A 21,590-nucleotide genomic window follows, 5' to 3' on the forward strand; every position below is an offset into this window, starting at 1 on the left:
TTTTCAGATTTTTACAGATAATTTACTGCCGAGTTTTGCACAGGTAAGCACCATTACTTTTTTTCTTCGCATCATAGTGTTCTTTGTTTTATGTTTGTTTTTTTTTGTTTGTTTTTTTGTCCTTCAAGTATTCAGTGATCTAGTCGGGAACACACACTTAAGCACAAATAATTGCAGCAGAATTTGAGTCCAGCAGCTTGAATGGAACCTTGCATCATTCTAATCTCATTGTCATTGCATTGGGAGTATCTTTAGAAGGGAAAGAGGACTGAGGTTGACTTGCATCAATCATTAATCTAGTACAGCTATTAGTCAGTGGTATGTAAATGCAGTTCAGCAGGATGCATAGATGTCACACAAGCCTGGACTTTAAAGCATTTTTCCCCAATGTAAGGCCCATTTGTGTTGTGCTTTTGAATCCACAGGCCAGAGAAGGGTTGATTCATTCAAGTGACATTCTTACAGTTTACTATCTATAATTAAAATTTCTTGAATGTTTTAGAATTAGTTCCTTAAGTGCATCAAGACTGCATTTATTTGATCAAAAATACATTGAATATATATATATATATATATATATATATATATATATATATTACAAATTCAAATATGTGTTCTCTATTTCAATATATTTCAAAATGCAATTTATTCTTGTGATGGTGAAGCTGAATTTTCAGCATATTAGAATGATTTCTGGAGGATCATGTGACACTGAAGACTGGAGTAATGATGCTGCTTTGTATCACAGGAATACATTTAATTTTAGAATATAATAAAACAAAAAAAAATAATTTTAAATTGTAAAAATTATTTCACAATAATACATTTTCTACTGCATTTTTCATCCAATAAAAGCAGCCTTTGTGAGCATAAGACTTCTTTCAAATATATTAAAAAATCCAAATTATTTCAAAACATTTGATTTACTGTAAAGTATTTGAGCTTGGTTTTTCCAAGATAGGTAGAGGTGTTAAAACATTTTAGTAATGTAAAAGTCATCTGAAATGTTCTCAGAAGGAAGAAGGAAACCTTCCCTAAAAAGTACGGTACAGTAGTGGCAACAGTCCAGGTTTACATAATTACATTTCTATGTTCTTTATCAGGTCGCAAAAAATTAATGCTCCTACAATAGGTTTTAGAATTTAAATAAAAGGTTAAAAATCAAACATTCATTTGCAAAGGCTCTGCCATCAACAAATGTCGAGAGTTTACATGACATGGTGTTTTCACATTAGCCATGATTTTTCAGCTTTGATGACAAAAATATCAGTCAACAATGAAATATCTCCTGCTTACCAGGGAATATTGAAAAATCTTTTTGGAAACTAAGAAACTTCATAATCACCTTAAGTAATACTGATTAGCAACACTAGTTATAGTCATTCTAAATCATTTGTTTGAGAGATGTATTGCACAGTATGCATATGAATGAATCTCATGAAAAATGTAATGCAAAAATCAAAATGAATTTATTTTAAAATTTTGCATTGAGAAAGCCCATTTTAAGTTTCTTTTCCCATGAAAATTGACCAATTAGGCTTTAAACTGTTTTGATTTTGAAAAAAGCACTGTAAGATTTTTCGTAAATTTGTTACATTTTCATGAGAATCACACATATTGCATTAATTCCAGCAGATATTACCTTTGTAAACTATAAGCAATTGTCTGTGTTGGGTACATATAATCTAAGCTCAAAAGTGTCCCAGCGCTCTCATTTCTACAGTATCTACTCCAGTTCAGAATCAGGCTCATGTATGAGAGCCAATAGCATCTCCTGTAGCTCTGTAAATGTTGGTCTCTCCTCAGGGTTTGACCTCCAGCACTGCAGCATAATGTCGTAGAGCGCCTCGGGGCAGCCGGCCGGTCTCTCCATCCGCTCTCCTCTCTGAATGGACCGAACGCATGCCACTTTTTCCATGCCTGAGATTGTGGAAGAAAGATGTGTTGGGTGAGATGTGATACTACAACCACATGTGTTATGTTTAGGGTGGTGAAATGTGTTTACCAGGGTATGGGTCATCCCCATATGTCACGATTTCAGTTAAAAGAATGCCGAAAGACCAGACGTCGCTCTTGCTTGTGTAAGCCTTGTTCTCAAATATCTCAGGGGCAATCCATTTCACAGGGACCTTTATATCTGCAGATAGATGTGCACTGTTATGCACTTAATGTGTTTGTGTGTCTTGCATGCTTGAACAAATGTATCAAATATCTCACCTGATGAAATTCTGTTGCTCCCAGCCAGATTAATTTCAGCGAGTCCAAAATCGGCTATTTTGCAGCATTGCATGTCGGTAAGCAGAATGTTCTCGGCTCTCAGATCACGGTGAACTATTTTATTCTCAATGTAAATCATTCCTTCTGTAATCTAAGAAAAACAATTATAATAGAAAATCTAGTGGTCTAGGCGCTCGACAATATCAAAATGATTGAGATTGTTTCGGTTTTTAATGGTCAAAGAGTATGAGGTAAGATATAAGTAACTAAATAGGAAATATCTGACATGTTTTACGTTAAAAATGTTAAATGACCAACTGTAATGTGATGTAAACTACTAAATTTTTCTTTTGTATTTTAATAGGCCTATAAATCCATCTCATTAGCCATATAATAATTGCTGTTAATAATGTTCATTGTCTGGCTGACTATGTCTTGTATTCATTTTTCTGAAAAATCCTGTCATACGAGCCCAAACTGACAGTCACCACTTATAAACTACTACTAAATATTGTAGGAACGTAATTTGACGTAAAGTTGATTTGTGATGATTTGTATTGTAAAAAGCGCTATACAAATAAACTTGAATTGAATTGAATCCAACTCTGCTGTGTAGCTATATATTATTTTCAAACAGTTCAAATAGATTACTTTACAGGAAGTTTTTATTCTTGTTCAACCTAAATCCATTTAAATCCTTTATTTATTTAATTCATTTAAATAAAAAGACCATTTGGGGTCCTCTAAATAAAAAGATTCCCCATAAATTTCAGGCCTTGGTTTAGAATCAGTTGCATGATCCCTAAATAATGTTAACAAAGAAAGATGCACTGCTGAGGTATTTGATGATTTTATGCATCTGTAAGGTGTTTTATCCCCAAATAGAGGGTTCCTGATTCCTCCGAGTGCATTTGGAGAATTGATATGTCCTTCATGATGATCGATTTCCAGGTCACGGACTGGAGGAGCGAGGAAATGAGGAAGCATCAATTTGAGAAGCAGCTGATCTCACATGACAGCAGCACCGAATGGAATTGCAAAAATAATGAACACGCCACCTGTCTCCCTAACATTAATGTCAGTGTTGCTGTGTCAGGCCGCTTAAACTAACAGCAATACATGGAGCCTTTTTAATGTATGAAATGCTTACTTAGAGACAATGCATTGACATATTGGTTAGAATGATTCATCAGTGTATGTTATTCTATATATTTTTGTATGTACTATAAAGTTAGTTTCCAGAAAATACTTTTCAAGCTGCTCTTTTTTTTTTTCATAAAGGAAGACACTTTTACCCATCTTGTCTTGCATTCCCTGCCACTGATTTTCTTGCTTCTTTCAGAAAAGGGAGTTTCAAGTTGATCTTAATTGTTTTAAGCTCAAACCGGCCATATTTATTATGACATTCCAGACAATTACTCCCAAAGAAATCAAGTTACCTGGACGGCAAAATCCATCATGATTGAAAACTCCAAGTCTTGCTTCTCTTTGTGGCCTGAAGGAACATATAAACATAAGTCTTAAAAAGCATCTAATGCGTCAGTTAACATCAAAATGAAGGTAGTGGTATCCATAATGTTTTTAGTTGCAGACAAGTTAATGTTACTTCACTTACTGATGAGAAATTTCTTTAAACTGCCGTTTTTCATGAGCTCTGTGACTAAACACATGGGTTCACTGTTAGTACACACAGCGTAGAGCTTCAGCAGACGCTCGTGATGCAGATCTTTCATGATATTAATCTCTGTTTTGATATTCGAATAGTTGACATCTGCAAGTAAAGTGGAACAGATAATATCAATTGACTGTAATTTTAAAAGTTAATAACAGGTTCGTTTTGGTTCATGATTAGCAGGTGAAAAGGATACTTAATGCAAATAATAAAATACAGTAAAATATTTACTACAGCAAAATATGTTTATGGCAATGTCTCTTTTTTTTTATTTTTTAGGGCATTTTTTTTTTGCATTTAAGCAGTCATAAAGTAAACCAACAGAGCACCATAGATTTAACCTGATTTACCTTTGAACTCTTTGATGGCCACCTCTGTGGTGTTGTTCCAGAGCCCCTGCCAAACCTCCGCAAACTCCCCGCTGCCCACCTTCTTTATTTTGGTAAGTGAGCTTCTGTCTACCTCCCATTTGGTTTCGAATGACAGAGTCAGAGGAGCTGGCTGGTCCAGCTGGAAGAGTAATGGACAGATTGGAATTGAGCTGGAAAACTTTCATTAATCTGTAGGTTGTAACTCTTTACTGACCTTCACACAGGGATCATGAAGCTTCGCACAAAGTCCGCTCTCGTATTTAGAGTAAAACTCTATCAGCTTACACAAGGTCTGGAAAATTGTGAGATGAACAAGGAAAAACTGCTTGTCGTTTTCTCCCTGCTTGACCCTGTAATGCCGTGCATGAAGGCCACTCCACACTTTAAAAGAAATCATTTGTAGAAAATGTTATTTAGCTGCTCTCCAAGTATAGATTAGGTTTGGTTTATTGTTACTAGATCTCTTTGTTTTACTGGGTCGAAGTACAGTGCAAAACAATACAGCATAGAGGCTTGAGATGTGTGTGTGTGTGTGTGTGTGTATGTGTGTGAATCACACTTGGCATACCTGATAAATAATATAGATTATTCTCATTACACTTCCAGATGAGAAATGCACCCTCTTTGTTTTCTGGTCTCTGCAGACATCTCCTGGCATCTATACGTGTTTTAACACTCTCAAAAAACCATCTGAAAATCAATTGATACTAGTTTTATTAAGTGGATTTTTATTAGAGTACAATACAGTATGTGGTGGTACAACATTGAATCACATATTAAATGGACAATAAAGTAAACAAATGAACGAGTGAATCTCCGGGGGAAACTATTCACGTAATAATAAAATTAAAAATAATAATTTAATAAGAAATTATTTACTATTTATTTTTTTTTTTTCTTTATATCCTTTTATTTATTAACACATTTATTATTTATTTATTAGCACATTTGTGCATATACAGTATGTACATCATTTTAATATGATAATTTTATTATAGACAGTAAAGTAACGATTTAGTGGGTTAATCTCACAGAAAAAAAAATGTTTGGGTCATATTTCACCCCAACAAATTTAAAACAATAAATAACACATTAATTTGCACACACACACACATAAATATATATATGTGTATGTATATATAGCAAAAATGATGTACTATTTTATGAAACTTTTTGCACAATACTATTTATTTACACTAACTTTTTGTTAAAAGTGTTTGAACTTAATATTTTTTTATGAATTTAAAATCTTATATTTGTCTCCTGACCGTTTTCACAAGTTTCACACTGTTAAATCTTCCTGTCAATAATGTTCGAAACCCAACTCTATAATCATTTCCAAGAGTCATTTCTTCAGATAAACACAAACTGGGTAGTGACAGCACTGTAGCACCTTCACCAGAAGTTGTGAAACTGGAAACACAGGATGCCAGTTTCATTCAGGGCAGAGATTCAAAACACTATGCGTGAGATTGCCCTATATATTATGCATTCGCACAAGCTCAAAATGATCAAAAGTAACTCAAGGACTTACGGCTCGGCCTCTACGCTATCCAGTGGTTTGATGAAGTCTCTAGGCACATATCCTTTTTCCTCCACAAAGTACTTAGATCCGTTAGCCTTAGCTGTGCGTCTCCTCACATACAACCAGTGTTCATTCTCTCCTGTCACCTCCAGAATATCTCCTTTCTTCAGATCTAGATCCCATATTGTGCGTGGGATATAATTGTTAATCGACCTGAAGACTGTTTTGCGGCTGAGAGACTGCTCTTCGTTCTTCGGTGGGCAACACGGACAGCAGCGTTTACAGGTGCACGCAGAATTTCCCATGTTTACTAGTCATGTCAGCCTTGTGCACTCCAGCAGAATGATGGTACAATGGCATGACTAGCGCACTTTACAACCAGCTCACTGCAGCCAGACAGGTTTCTACTAGGTACGGTTATCAAGGAAGTACTTTGCGAAAAAAATGATCAGAATTCCCCTGATGTCATCCAGTTGGGTTTATTTCAACAAAAACAAAAGGCCACACCATGCGTACAGAGTATAGCAATTTGTAATCACAGATAAGCAGCCAAGAAACACAGCCTTAAAAACATTAGCATAAAAATGCCTTTTCATTGTGAGAATGCATTCTTTTGTTGTTTAGTCCACTGTGCTTTTGGTCTTGGAAGAATTGAAGCAGACACTCACTGCGTCTCGAATCACAGGATGACAATCCAAGTGATGCCGTGCTTCAGCGAGAGTGCAGCCACACTGGATCATCACCAGTGCAGTAGGGACCACCTGCCAGTGCAGAACATATCAGTTATAACAGTTAAACCTGACTTTGAAAATAATGCAATGCTTTTATTAAAGTGTACAAGTAAAGGAAAAGTTAATCCAAAAATAACCCCCTCAGGTCATCCAAAATATAGCTGAGTTTGTTTCTTCACAGATTTTGAGAAATTTTGCATTGCATTACTTGTTTACCAGTGAATGGGTGCCGTCAGAATGAGAGTCCAAACAGCTGATAAAAACATCACAAGTAATCCCCACATCTACATCTTGGATGGCCTGATGATGATTTTTTTTCAGAAAATATTTATTTTTTGGGGGGATAAATATTCCTTTAATATTAGTTAATGCATTAACTAATGTGTTGCCTACTATTTTTTGTTAGTATAAATATAATTGTTAAAATTGTAAGCTTTTGGCAATTTTTAATACTGCCGTCTGCTTAACAGATGGTGAAGATAAATAAGTGAGTTCTTACTCGATCTCGTCTGTTAGCCGCATCGGTGTGTTTCCACACATCTGCTGATGTCATGTCTTCACTCAGGTCATCTGTACTGTAGATGGCTCTCAGTAAAGCTCTTACACACTCGCTTTTGGAGCAGCCTGTGAACCACTGACAGTGATGGTATATAATTAAACACACCATACGGAAACCACACACAGGGGTCATATTACAGTTCCAGCTCAATTAGTTTTCAAAACTGAAAGTTAAATATAGCCAGATATAATATTTCTTTAAAATTCAAACTATATTTGTATACTTCCTAAAGAAAATACGAGTGGTCTTTGCCCATCCAAAACTCTTGCTATAATTCTACACTCTTAAAAATTTGCATAATTGGCATCTATGGTCCTGCAATCCACTATCCACTGACGATTTCTGCAGCAGGAGCCCTTATACACATGAATGCAAATGTTTATCAGAACCTCCTTCAGCAACGTGCAGCTCCTTCCCTGCAATCATCTCCCAATCAGCTTGCAATTATCATGCAAGACAATGTCCCTGTCACACTACAAAATGGGCAAACCAGTTCCTTGACCCACAGATAATATTCTTTCAAATTTTGACAGATGAAGATTCATAATATTTCGGAAAATAATCAAGTGTTTAGAAAATGTTCTTTAATTTTGATCTCCACTGTATAGTTTCTACAAGAGATCAAAAACAGGTTGCATTTATGAGTACTAATCTAATTTTGGTTCTAACAGTATGTACGACTTAGAGAATTTGTTACTGATACCTTTAAAATGTTGATGGCTCTGGTGTACAGCTTGCTGTTAGATACTCTGAGGTCTATCATGTAATTCATGTAGACCTTTCCCTTCAGTACATGAGCTCCTGTGCTGATTGCATTAAGACACCATTTAGTTGAAAGCTCCCAGTGCTGTCTCTATTGAAAAAAAAAACAATTTTATTCTTTGGAGCATTTACTTTATTATTCTTACAGCATGTGTGTGTATATGTATGTGTGTGTGTGTGTGTGTATATATATATATATATATATATAGAGCTTCAAGAGGTAGTCACCTGAAATGGTTTTCACGTCACAGGTGTGCCCTGTCAGGTTTAATAAGTGTGATTTCTTGCCTTATAAATGGGGTTGGGACCATCAGTTGTGTTGTGCAGAAGTCAGGTGGATACACAGCTGATAGTCCTACTGAATAGACTGTTAGAATTTGTATTATGGCAAGAAAAAAGCAGCTAAGTACAGGAAAATGAGTGGCCATCATTACTTTAAGAAATAAAGGTCAGTCAGTCCGAAAAATTGAGAAAACTTTGAAAGTGTCCCCAAGTGCAGTCACAAAAACCATCAAGCGCTACAAAGAAACTGGCTCACATGCGGACTGCCCAGGAAAGAAAGACCAAGAGTCACCTCTGCTGCAGAGGATAAGTTCATCCGAGTCACCAGCCTCAAAACTCACAGGTTAACAGCCGCTCAGATTAGGAAACCACTGCTAAAGAAAGGTAACAAGCAGAAGAGACTTGTTTGGGCTAAAGAACTCAATGAATGGACATTAGACCAGTGGAAATCTGTGCTTTGGTCTGATGAGTCCAAATTTGAGATATTTGGTTCCAACCACTGTGTCTTTGTGCGACGCAGAAAAGGTGAACGGATGGACTCTACATGCCTGGTTCCCACCATGAAGCATGGAGGAGGAGGTGTGATGGTGTGGGGGTGCTTTGCTGGTGACACTGTTGGGCATTTATTCAAAATTGAAGGCATACTGAACCAGCATGGCTACCACAGCATCTTGCAGCGGCATGCTATTCCATTCGGTTTGCGTTTAGTTGGACCATCATTTATTTTTCAACAGGACAATGACCCCAAACACGCCTCCAGGCTGTGTAAGGGCTATTTGACCAAGAAGAAGACTGATGGGGTGCTGCGCCAGGTGACCTGGCCTCCACAGTCACCGGACCTGAACCCAATCGAGATGGTTTAGGGGTGAGCTGGACCGCAGACAGAAGGCAAAAGGGCCAACAAGTGCTAAGCATCTCTCGGGGAACTCCTTCAAGACTGTTGGAAGACCATTTCAGGTGACTACCTCTTGAAGCTCATCAAGAGAATGCCAAGAGTGTGCAAAGCAGTAATCACAGCAAAAGGTGGCTACTTTGAAGAACCTACAATATGACATATTTTCAGTTGTTTCACACTTTTTTGTTATGTATATAATTCCATATATAATTCCACATGTGTTAATTCATAGTTTTGATGCCTTCAGTGTGAATCTACAATTTTCATAGTCATGAAAATTAAGAAAACTCTTTGAATGAGAAGCTGTGTCCAAACTTTTGGTCTGTACTGTGTATATATATATATATATATATATAGATGTTACAGTACAAATGCTTTTTAAGGTAAATTGGTACTTGTGGGAGTTCATGTGACAAATGGCTTACCATTACAACTGAGTTCACCTCCTCTGAAGAAAAAGACCATGTGATGCGCAGAATGGTTCCAAACATGTTGCATACCGTTTCCTGAAGCAATATATATATATTGAATTTAAATATTATTTAAAATAATATATAAGAGATTTGCTCTCTTTTAAACCGCAAAGTCCATGCAAGAAATGATCTTATTACATTAGCAGCATTATGTACTTATAAGACGTGCACTGCAAAGGAATTTTATTAAGAAGTGAGAGTTTTTGCTAAAGGCAAAAATCCTGGTTACTAATTTCACTCACAGGAATGGTGAATTTCTCAAGGTCATGAGCAATTGCATGCAAATTAGATGTCCTTCGCCTCACTTGATCAGCCAGTTCTGTCACCTCATGCAGGTCATCTTAGGAGAGACATTCAAATATATTCAAAATATATTCAAGGAACTGAACGTACTGTTATAAGCAACTAATTCGTGTTTGCTCACCATTCACTGCAAACAGAAACAGCATCATGTCATTTTGACTCAATCTCGGTAAGATGGTGTCCACAAAATCTTTGTGACCAATTACGAATTCTGGCCCCTAGAAATAGTTTTTTATTTATTATTATAAAAAGTTATTAATAAACGTTGCAATATGAAATATCCAGGTAAATATTAAAGGCCTTAGATTATTCCAATTGTTTCTGCATTTGCTACCTTTAAAGGGACAATTTTAGATGCAAAAATATTTAATCATTAGAATAGTATGAGAATGAGATGATAAGATCTTCATTTTCAGATGAACTATCCCTTTAAGTTTTTTAATCAATAACTTTGAGCTCACCAGACATGATAGATCTCCTTCTTTGTTTTTCATTTCTCTGAAACCGTTGTTGATAAAACCTCTGATGTCATCAAAATCTGATAAAATAATGATAATTGAATGGTGATTCTGGGTTTATACATTTCCCATAAGTTTATTCATGCGCTGTGATTTACCTGTTAAAAACTGTCAAATGAACACATTTAAAGAACGTATTAAAAGGTGAAATATATTTGGCACTGCATACAGCACCTGCTCCATATGTTGGGATGCATTCGCTGGCATCAGTCAGTCCTATAATGCCCAGAGTTCGCCATCCAATATAGTACACATGTGCTTTCATCCGAAGGCTGTTAATTAAATTATAAGTGTGCCTTTAATTATGACAAAACCGTGACTACAAAGACAATTTCTGCATTTTTTTTTTTACCACATGCACCAGAAGTTCAGCCTGTTCTTGTGGGAAAACTGGGGTTTATGTGTTAAGAGACACTAAAGTAGTGAAATGTTGTACCTCTCTCCTGCTTGATGAATAAGTGCTGCAAGCTCATCACTGTGTGAGTAAGTAGTTTCATAAACCATCTCATTCGCTGTGATCCAGGCAGAAATACATCTGAATGACACATTTAATCATAGTAGATTACTCTTAAGAGAACTGTGGAAAATTATTCCATATTTTACACTGCATATCCCACCGGTCCCATCAAGGATTCATGATATTTTTTATTCATTTTTTTAATAATATATATATTATTACGGTTGCACTTTATTTTACAGTATGAGAACTTACAGTGTATTTATCTAAGAAAGGTAACTACATGGGGTAGCGTTAGGTTTAGGTTCAGGGTTAGTGCCTAGTTATTACATAATTATTGTAATTACTATAATAAGTACATAGTATGTACATGATGAACAGGACTGTAAAATAAAGTGCTACCATTATTATTATAACTTTTTTTGTGATCCGAATGATTGATTCTGTGCAGGTAATTTTCATAAATTTGTGGAAAATCAGCTACCAGTTATTTATTGTTTTATCATTTTTTCCATAATTTGTGGGATTATTGCTATGTTATTTTTAAAGTAAGGATGTCACAAATCATTATTATTTACAACTTTTTTTTTATTAAAAATAAGAACAAAGATGTAAATTACAAACAACAGGACAAATATACAAATAAAGCAAAGAGTGCTTTCAGCTTTCCAGGTATGTTTAGTATTCACTTACAATATACAATAGAAATTTGTATATATTTAGATTGCATAAACTGATATACACATAAAAAAATAAATAAAGCTACATTATTTATATATATATATATATATATATATATATATATATATATATATAACCTATATAAACTGCAATTAAAACTTACTCAGGTGTCGTTCTCTTTCCTCTAAATGCAGCTTCATGTCCAGCCAGAAGAATCGATTCCAGAATGATTTTAGTTGCACTGCCTCCTTTCATCCGGGACGATCCGCTGATGGCCTCAGCCTATGAGGAGAGACCAGAAGTGCAACAACTGCATCATTACTGCTTATGATGGGTGGATACTCCTTAAACATTAGTAAGAAAACTCATGTTTACGTCTTTGATACTATGATAGAGTGTCCTGGGTACTTGCCAGTGGCTATACTGTAAGGGTGGTTGCTAAGGTGTTCATAGAGGTTGGTAGTGTGTTGCATGTGCACATGTGTTTATGCCTATGCAATGTATCATACCCCCAATACAGGATTTAGGACGAATGCTTTCTTATGTCTCTGCTCTGCAGTCATCCTCTTTGCAACGTCTTTAAAGTGAAATGAACAGCCCTGCATTGGTTCACTCCTGTCAGGAGGGCAAGAATGACACCATCTACTGTTGATACACTTAAAATATGATATGCTAATATGATTGCTTTTAATATGCCGAAAGGCATTGTATGCACTCAGTGGGTCTACCTCGCCATGTGTACAGGATTGAATCCCAGAAGCACTGGAGTAAAGACGTCTAAGTGCTGCAGACAAAAATCCAGTTGCCCAGCAACAAATGGTGCCTTTGACACAGAACAACATCATGAAGTGCATTAACAGCTGACCCATAGACGGCTTTGATAAAAGCTCACGTTAATGTTACCTGCTTACTAAGAAATCAAATGAAACCTGCAGACATTTTCTACCATACACTCAAAGGAAAAAAAGTTTAAAAAGCTGTCACTGCAGTTCCCTTTAAAAAGGTACTCTTTTGTACCTTGTTACAGCAGAAGGATGTCTTTTACTTCCTTATGCACTTACAGTAAGCACATTAGTACCTTTTGAAAGGGAACCACCCGTGACAGCTTTTGAAGCAATTTTCAGTCATTTAATGATCAAAATTTAATTAATGATTATTATGTTTGTAGGTCAAAACTAGTTTAAACATTAATATTTTAATTTAGATTTACATTACATTACAGAATGCAGCAGCGAGGGTTGTCTTCAATGAGCCAAAAAAAGCTCACGTTACTCCTCTCCTCATCAGGTTACACTGGCTACCAGTAGCTGCTCGCATCAAATTCAAGGTACTGATGCTAGCCTACAAGACGACCACTGGCACGGCACCAACTTACCTAAACTCACTGGTTAAATCTTATGTGCCCTCCAGAAGTTTGCATTCTGCAAGTGATCGACGCCTTGTGGTACCATCCCAAAGAAGTTCAAAATCACTCTCACGGACCTTTTCCTGGACTGTGCCCAGCTGGTGGAATGACCTCCCAATCTCAATTCGTACAGCTGAGTCTTTACTCATTTTCAAGAAACAGCTAAAGACTCATCTTTTTCGCCTGCACTTAACCAACTAACACTAGCACTTTTCCTTTTCTCGTCTTTTAATTAAAAAAAAAAAAAAAAAACCTACCTTTTGCGTTCTATACTAGACTAACTGAGATTTGTCATGGCACTTGTATACTGTTGTTGTTCTCTTGTTGACCTGACTGCTTATATTGTTCTCATTTGTAAGTCGCTTTGGATAAAAGCGTCTGCTAAATGATTAAATGTAAATGTAAATGTACATTTATGCATTTAGTAGAAGCTTTTATCCAAAGAGACTTACAGTGCATTCAGGCTTTTATTTTTATTTTATTTTTTTACCAGTATGTACAGACTGTGACTATTCTGCATTAATTCAAATTGTTAATATCCTTTTTTTAAATGTTTTTTTTTTTTTAAAGTGGACTAAACCACAAGTTTTTGCTTTTGGAGGCTTTGTTTGTCCTTTTTTTTTTGTTTTTTTTTTTTTGTGAAATTGGAATTATGGGATGTAAAATGTGAAGTTTTGAATGAGAAAACCCGGGACTGTTCTTGAAACGGCTGGTAAATGCAGACTTAACCCAGAACTATTGGGTGGAAAAAGACAATAGTATCATTCATACCGACATGCCACAGGATATTCCAATGAACAGGACATGCTTCTTTCCTGCACAAATCTGTTAGTGGAAAAAGAAAACAGGAAATTGAGAATAAATATATTTCAATAACTAACTCTGAATGCATTAATAATATTGTTTTTCAAATACCGTATCTAAAAATCACATATCTAAATTTGTAAAAGTTCTTTAACTCATTTATTTTTTTATTGATTAAACTTGATTTTCAAATACTAAAATAGGTGGAAATGAGTGAGACATGTGGTGAGCAATATTTTAGGACTTGGGCCTATAAGTAGCAACCTATTAAATAGTCATGTGTTTAACAAAAAACACCTTTTGAACTCTTTAGTAATTACATGGCAACAACCTGGCAATCACCCAGAACTCTCTGGTACTGTGGCGTTGAGCACAGGTGCCACTCACATGTTCTTCTGCAAATGTCAAAGAATAACCTGTTGTTTCTGCTTAGGATGTGAACTCTTTGTACCTTTTCCAGCGTGTGAGCTCCCAGCGCCGGGTCGTCCTCTGGAGCCTCCTGTGATGTCAGCATGGCCCTTTAAAAACAGAGTCCTGAAATACTGCAGTGTCACACTGGAGTCTCATCTTATGCATCAAACAGACAGACTGTTTATTCACCTGTCACCTCCAGCTATGATGTACGAACAGATCTGTTTCTGTTTTTGGGCTTTCATCATCTCATTAAAGGAGGTCTGGATTATGAAATACAATATGATCAAATTACAGAAGAAATTTGACAGTCATGAAGAACACAGTGGGGTAAACATTATACATTTACATTATACTTGTAAATATACTGTAGTTGGTAATTTATTCATTTTTTTATTTATATAACTGCTATTTATTTGTTTATTTAAACAAATTAGATATTAAATCTTTCTTAAACTCTATACCACCAAAAGAAATGCAATACGGCCTGATGTTCCACAGCCACTTAATACAATCACACTCTCCTCTGGGTCCTGCAGAAACAAATCAATTATGATGTTTTTAACATTTTGACATTATTTTAAGAACATTTATAAAATTAATTTAAAAAAAAAACTAAAAAAATAAATAAATATTAGTGAAATAATTGTTTAATTATATATATATATATATATATATATATTTCTTAGTTGTTAATTTAAAAAGGACTTTTAGTTCATATTACAGACCCTCAGCATCATTTCCACCCTCTTTGCAACATCCACCATCGTTTGGATGACTGGTGAGCTATATAGTCTCTATAAACAAAATGCACAGGTCAGCTTTACGTTGAAAACTCTTGTTAGGAGCATAATGACCTTAATTACAATTTCATAAACCCATATACTGTCTGTATACTGTAACTAATATACCAAACCTGGTGAAATGGATCATGATTTCTCTTCTCAAAAATCTCGGCGTCGCATCTTCTCAGTATTTGCACCATCTGTTTGCCATTCACTCTATCTATATCTCTGCTGATGGGATTGCATTTCTCCGTGACGGGTAGAGAGAGCTTGTGACACGACTGCTACGTTAGACAAAAGACCGAGCACTCCTGTAATTATATTTTAGCTTACAGAGGAAGAAGATTTGTTGGTCTGTTACCAGCTACAGTGAAAGCACAGCCAGTTAACATTGTTCAGTTTTCACTCACCTTCAAGTCATCCATGTTCATCAGACTCCACCGTTTCAGCTCTTACTCTGATTAGTGCAATGCACGGTAAACATGCATGAAGATAAAATGCACTGAGATCGCTTGAGAGAGAGAAAGCCCTAACTGAGCACAAAGTGAGCATAAAGTTCACCAGATGAACTTTGACTCGTCAGCTGTAAAAAAAAAAAAAAAAAAAAAAGGATTTTCCCCTCTAAATGATATTGACACACAGTAGAATGTTTAGTTTATATTACAACAATATTTGCCTGGACATATGGATCAGTATTTAAAGCAGTGTTCTACTCTATTCTATAATGATATATCAGTATTCAATTATGATGACTAGTCAAAGCAGTATTCTATTCTTTTCTATTCTATTCTAAGCTATAATCTGTAGCCTACACAGTATTCTATTGTATCATGATATGATCAGTAGTCAAAGCAGTATTATATTATTTTATACTCTATTCTATTCTGTTCTATAATTGAAAAGCAGTAATCTATTCTATTATGTCAATATTCTGTTAGGATCATTTTTCAAAACCATTTTCTATTCTATTTTTTTATTATGGTATATTAGTATTCTATTATGATCAGTAGTCAAAGCAGTATCCTAATCTATTCTATCCTGTTCTATTCTATGGTATAATCTTAAAACAGTATTCTATTCTATTCTTTTTCTTTGTCCTATGGTATAATCTAGAATCAAAACAGTATTATGTTCTCTTATGGTATGAACAGTAGTAACAGTAGTATTCTGTTCTGATTGCTAGTTTTTAATGGTGTTAACCACTTCAGTACTCTGATCAGGGAGGAGTCATCAGATTTCGTTTCCACTTTTATTTTGAAAGTTTCAACCTTGTACACATGGCAGTCAACTGAGGTAGTTTCTGTAATAAACAAATAAAACAAAATAAATAACTTGTCTACATACTGTTATGATTCAACAGTAAATTACAAATGAAACATTATCAACAACTCATATATCCACTTAGAATACTAAGAAAGCAAGGATATAAACTATGGGAAGAAATATAATAGCATAAATCACATTATGCTGCATTATTTTAACAACAGATAACAAACTGTAAAATATAGGATTATGCACATAAGGAGAAGAACTAAATATATTCATATTCAGAGGTGGAAAGTAACGAATTACATTTACTCGCGTTACTGTAGTTTGAGTAGCTTTTTTGTGTACTAATACTTTTTAAAGTAATTTTTTAAATCTGTAATTTTACTTTTACTTAAGTATATTTTGTTTAAAGTATTGTACTTCGCTACATTTTAAAACACATTAATTACTGAGTAAAAAAAAAAAAAAAAAAAAATCGCTCCCTGGAAACTTCGTCAGAAAATAATGGGCAGGAGGGCACACTGGCGCTAAAATCACAAGAAAGATGCAGACGGTCAAAACAGGCGTTAGTGATGCAGACACCGCTGAAAACGAAACCCCGTCATATTCTGAAGTTGAACTCGAAGGAAATGAAGTGAACCCCTGGCCATATGTATGCTCTATTATGCAGTGTAAGCTGTACTTGCCTAGGAAGACCAAACTAGCAGCTTATAAAATCTCGACAAAACATCAACCCTGCGCAAGAATGTAGAGGTAAGCTAAATAATTGCATCGTTGCATTGGTGGTTAAAATGAAGCTTTGACATTTTAGCAAGAGGTTTTGCACAAATTAGCCAAAAAGACAGTGGTGAGGAGTGTGCTATATATATCGTCTGTGATAATATCATAATTTTTGTTTTAATGATATGCGCGCGCATTTATAGTGCGTTCTTTCACTGTGTGATTCAGTCTCCTAAAATGCATTTAGAATGATCACAAAATTGAAGATATAGGGGCAGAACAATTCACATATTTATATAATTTCATATATTAAATCAAAATCACACAAAGAAGGCTGTCTTTTCCTCCAAAAATCATCATGAATATATACTTGCATACATACATATATATAACAGTTCAGTAAACAAGTTAATTAAGAGACTTGCGTTTTAGACACCATATTGCCTTTTTTAGCTCTATTTCTACAACAGAAAATAATTCCAAACACAGCCACCAAAGCACAGTTTTGCATCTCTGAGCAACGTGACAGTGTTTCGTTCCTGAATGAATCAACCGTTTAAATGATTCGGTTCAATCGCATTGACTCACTTATTAACAGTGACATGCTGACACATACTGGCCATTTTAATTTCACATTTAAAGTATCTTTTGATTTTTTTTTTATAATTAATTTCTTATCATTTCAAATGAGTATTCAACATTTTATGTCTTGTATATCAAAACATTATTCATGCATTTGTAACTGCAGGTTAAATGCATTCTTGTCCTGCACTAAACAGTGTAATACATCTAAATGCCACTTCCAATGAATATTCTGCATTTCCTCTGCATTAAAAGATGAGTTTGTTGATAATGATTTGCCTGGTAACAGCCCAAATGTTTTATTATTCTAAATAACTGATTCCTTTAATTAAAAACAACTAGTTTGAGATTAATAGACCTATCCCAGGTGTGTCAAACTCAGTTCCTGGAGGGCCATAGCCCTGCAGAGTTTAGTTCTAACCCTGCTCCAGCACACATATCATGTAGTTTTCAAATAAACCTAAATGATTAGATTAGCTGGATCAGGTGTGTTTAATTAGGGTTAAATCTAAACTGTGCAGGACTGTGGCCCTCCAGGAACTGAGTTTGACACCCTTGGCCTGTCCCATTTTTGACTCCCTCCCACTGTTAAAATGTAATTAAGTAATTTTTACTCTGAGTAAATTTTAGATGAGCTACTTTTTACTTTTACTTGAGTAGATTTTTAGACTGGTACTTTTACTTGTACTTAAGTAAAATTTCATTAATGTAATGGTACTTTTACTTGAGTAGAATATTTTTGTACTCTTTCCACCTCTGTTCATATTGCAAGTATTAGTGGTATTAGCATCCGTGCTAGCGCGAGTGCACTGATAATTATACAGATCGCGAAACAGCGGCAATATTGGCTTAGTGCCAGAAATAGTTGCCGTGCACAAAAAACATTCCACATTAAACATAGAATCGTGTTATGAACTTACTTTGTCAGTAACTTTAACTTGCACTTAAGGATGTTGGACACGACTCACACGAGTGGAAAGTCTGCAAACGCTACGAAACTCCAGCTAAAAACTCCGTCTGCTGCGCTTGCGTAGCAGAGAATACCTCACTTACGTTAGAATCGTATCTGCTTCAAACTGTGCACAGCGCATTTTTCGTAACCCAACACATTAGCAGAATAAATTACGGACAATAAGAGAAAAACCATAAAGAATTCACAACAGTTCTACTCTATTCTATTTTTGTCATATCAGTATTCTATTATAATATAAGTATTCTGTTCTATTCTACTCTAGAATTATATCAATATTCTATAGTGGTATAATCAGTAGTATTCTATTCTATTCTATTCTGTTATATCAGTATTCTATTATGGTATGATCAGTAGCCAAAGATGTATTCTGTTCTGTTCTATTCTGTTTCATTCTATTATGATATATTCAGCACTGTGTATATTAGCATTATTTTTTATTTCTCTAATTTCAAATATCTTTTTTTATCTAATTATTTTATTCATATTAGTCTTAGATTAATTGTTAGAACATCTTTGGTTGTATTCCATTTTATCAGAAATGTTTGTATTCTTAATGTAATATTAATATCCCAGTAGACTATTCTATTAAAGTTAATATATTCTATATATATTCTTAAATTTTTATATTAAAATATTAAGTATTATACTGAAATGTAGTTTGTAACACTGGATTGTTACTAATTTGGACCAAATGAGTCACACTTTTTATCCTTAAAGAGAATAAGAAATAAAAAAAAAATTAATTAATTTGCATAATTTCCCAGCAGAGTGAATCAGTTATCAATTATTCAAAATAATCTTAGATTCTTTTGAGTGTATTCTGTTCTATCTGAAATAACAAGTATTCTTAATATAATAGTATTATTCCTTAGTATTATAGTAGTATATTCCTTTTTAAGTAACAAATTCTATTCAGTTGTATTTAATTACACTATATTCACACTCATCTTATTTAATGTGAAACTCTGATGTGAAAGTATTTTGAATGATTTATTAGACTGTATTGTTCATGGATATGTGTTCTGATGTGTGATCTATTTTATTCCATCTCTTCCCACAGTTCTGTGCTGTTCTTATTCCTGTGTCTCTCATGATGTGTGCAGTGGACTATCGTTGTGCAAGGTTGAATGGCGTCCAGCAGAGCTGTTGAGGGTGTTTTTGGAGAGGTGGCGGCTGTTCCTCGTTCATGTCGGTGCAGGTTCGTGCGTCACGCGGCTACAGAAGGTGAATGAGTGACTGCTGAGAATGAATCAGTCACTGGACACCTGTGGGTCATGTGCCCACGATGCAGCGCAGCTGATTGATTGGTATTCTGAAAGCGTTTTACACGAGCGCTTAAAGTGAAGAAGGCGAGCGCGAGCTATGCGATGGACGCCATGCGTTTACGCGTTACAATAGACGCGCGGAGAGCAGATGTAAAGCGGGGTCAAGTTGGTTTTGTTTTCGATATTCGTGACACATTCAGCGGTAAACGCCAATAACTCCAAAACGAATTGCCCTAAAAAAATCTGAGCAGTGTGACCGCCAAAAGGGCAAAGTTGATCATGTTTCACATCCTTCTTTTACTATATTTTCCCTCGATATAATAAACACGGCCCCGTACAAGCCGTCGCAATGTGCAGAAAGCCGGGAGAGAACGCTCTCAGCAGAGCCTTCAGTTAGGGACCGTGGGGAAAGTGCAAACTTTCTTCGTTTTTTGCTATAGCTCAGTAGGCGGTGTTTTTGTAATAGCTTTTTAGTTAAAGGGCATTTAGACATGAAACCAGTGTCAATCAATAGTGGGGGACAGTGGACATTTTTAACAACCTTTCTTTTTACCACTACTGGTGGAAAAGGGAATTGCATGTCCAAAATTAACCTTCTTTTTGTAATAACTTTCTACAGCAGGAAGATAGAGACATGAAACCAGTGTCAATCAATAGAGGGAGAGAGTGAATATTTTTCACATACTTTCATTTTACCCCAAGTGGCTGATTAGGGAATTGCATGTCCAAAATTAACCTTTTTTGTAATAACTTTCTTCGGCAGGAAGATATAGAGATGAAACCAGTATCACTCAATAGAGTGAGAGAGTGGAAATTTTTCACATCCTTTCATTTTACCCCAAGTGGCTGATTAGTGAATTGCATGTCCAAAATTAACCTTTTTTGTAATAACTTTCTACGGCAGTGAGACAGATACATGAAACCAGCGTCAATCAATAGTGGGGGACGGTGGACATTTTGCACAACCTTTCTTTTTACTCCTATTGGTAGAAAAGGGAATTGCATGTCCAAAATGAAGCTTCTTTTTGTAATTACTTTCTACAGCAGTGACACAAAGACATGAAACCAGTTCAAATCAATAGAGGGAGAGAGTGGACATTTTTCAAAACCTTTCTTTTTACCCCTACTGGTAGAAAAACCTTCTTTTTGTAGTAACTTTCTTCAGCAGGAAGATAGAGCCATGAGACCCGTGGCAATCAATAAAGGGGACAGTGGACATTTTTCACAACCTTTCTTTTTACTCCTACTGGTAGAAAAGGGAATTGCATGTCCAAAATTAACATTCTTTTTGTAATAACTTTCTACAGCAGGAAGATAAAGACATGAAACCAGTGTGAATCAATAGAAGGAGAGAGTGGACATTTTTCACATCCTTTCATTTTACCCCAAGTGGCTGATTAGGGAATTACATGTCCAAAATTAAGCTTCTTTTTGTAATAACTTTCTACAGCAGTGAGACAGAGACCTGAAACCAGTGTCAATCAATAGAGTGGGACAGTGGACGTTTTTCACAACCTTTATTTTTACCCCTACTGGTAGAAAAGGGAATTGCATGTCCTAAATTAACCTTCTTTTTGTAATAACATTCTACAGCAGGGAGACAGAGACATGAAACCAGTGTCAATCAATAGAGGGAAAGAGTGGACATTTTTCACAACCTTTCATTTTACCCCTAGTAGCTGATTAGGGAATTGCATGTTAAAAATATCCTTTTTGTAATAACTTTCTACAGCAGGGAGACAGAGACATGAAACAAGTGTCAATCAGTAGAGGGGGAGAGTTGACAGTTTTCACAACCTTTCATTTTACCCCAAGTGGCTGATAAGGGAATTGCATGTCCAAAATTATCCTCCTTTTTGTAATAACTTTCTACAGCAGGGAGACAGAGACATGAAACCAGTGTCAATCTATAGAGGGGGACAGTGGACAT

General features: G+C 35.4%; 2 protein-coding genes across 3 annotated transcripts; both read right to left on the reverse strand.

The window, feature by feature from the left end:
* Positions 1–870: 870 nt before the first annotated feature.
* On the reverse strand, positions 871–6,097 carry LOC132111287 (tyrosine-protein kinase SRK2-like). The gene is made up of 9 exons (XM_059518448.1): positions 5,795–6,097; positions 4,829–4,950; positions 4,475–4,641; positions 4,240–4,399; positions 3,833–3,988; positions 3,657–3,712; positions 2,218–2,368; positions 2,006–2,137; positions 871–1,920 (listed from the first exon to the last, which is right to left on the reverse strand). Exons 1-9 carry the CDS (start codon positions 6,088–6,090, stop codon positions 1,727–1,729), a joined length of 1,434 nt encoding a protein of 477 aa, XP_059374431.1. The 5' UTR covers positions 6,091–6,097; the 3' UTR covers positions 871–1,726.
* Positions 6,098–6,248: 151 nt separating this feature from the next.
* gckr (glucokinase (hexokinase 4) regulator) lies at positions 6,249–18,455 on the reverse strand. 2 transcript variants are annotated; one of them, XM_059518446.1, is made up of 20 exons: positions 18,343–18,455; positions 15,262–15,434; positions 14,983–15,135; positions 14,795–14,863; positions 14,531–14,599; positions 14,256–14,329; positions 14,107–14,173; positions 13,623–13,676; positions 12,175–12,269; positions 11,956–12,061; positions 11,610–11,728; positions 10,745–10,843; positions 10,483–10,580; positions 10,252–10,328; positions 9,912–10,008; positions 9,730–9,827; positions 9,440–9,520; positions 7,779–7,928; positions 7,016–7,150; positions 6,249–6,546 (listed from the first exon to the last, which is right to left on the reverse strand). In XM_059518446.1, the coding sequence occupies exons 2-20, from the start codon at positions 15,280–15,282 to the stop codon at positions 6,406–6,408; spliced, it is 1,803 nt and encodes a 600-aa protein (XP_059374429.1). In that variant the 5' UTR covers positions 15,283–15,434; positions 18,343–18,455; the 3' UTR covers positions 6,249–6,405. The 2 variants fall into 2 exon arrangements, with proteins under 2 accessions (XP_059374429.1, XP_059374430.1); XM_059518447.1 differs by lacking the exon at positions 18,343–18,455 and adding an exon at positions 16,063–16,149.
* Between the last annotated feature and the right edge of the window lie 3,135 nt (positions 18,456–21,590).

This window comes from Carassius carassius, chromosome 31 (genome assembly GCF_963082965.1).
Source record: "Carassius carassius chromosome 31, fCarCar2.1, whole genome shotgun sequence".
Classification (NCBI taxonomy): Eukaryota; Metazoa; Chordata; class Actinopteri; order Cypriniformes; family Cyprinidae; genus Carassius; species Carassius carassius.

Bases quoted from the DNA above. Each gene is read 5' to 3' on its own strand.
- gckr (XM_059518446.1), bottom strand. From the start codon at position 15,282: ATGAACATGGATGACTTGAAG. The intron at 14,174-14,255 runs GTGAATAAACAG...CTGTTTTTAAAG, and splicing joins ATCATAGCTGGAGGTGACAG to GGCCATGCTGACATCACAGG. The intron at 12,270-13,622 runs GTATGAATGATA...TCTGTGTCAAAG, and splicing joins GAATATCCTGTGGCATGTCG to GCACCATTTGTTGCTGGGCA.
- LOC132111287 (XM_059518448.1), bottom strand. From the start codon at position 6,090: ATGGGAAATTCTGCGTGCACCTGTAAACGCTGCTGTCCGTGTTGCCCA. The intron at 4,642-4,828 runs GTATGCCAAGTG...TTTCTTTTAAAG, and splicing joins TAATCTATATTATTTATCAG to TGTGGAGTGGCCTTCATGCA. The intron at 2,138-2,217 runs GTGAGATATTTG...ATCTATCTGCAG, and splicing joins GAGCAACAGAATTTCATCAG to ATATAAAGGTCCCTGTGAAA.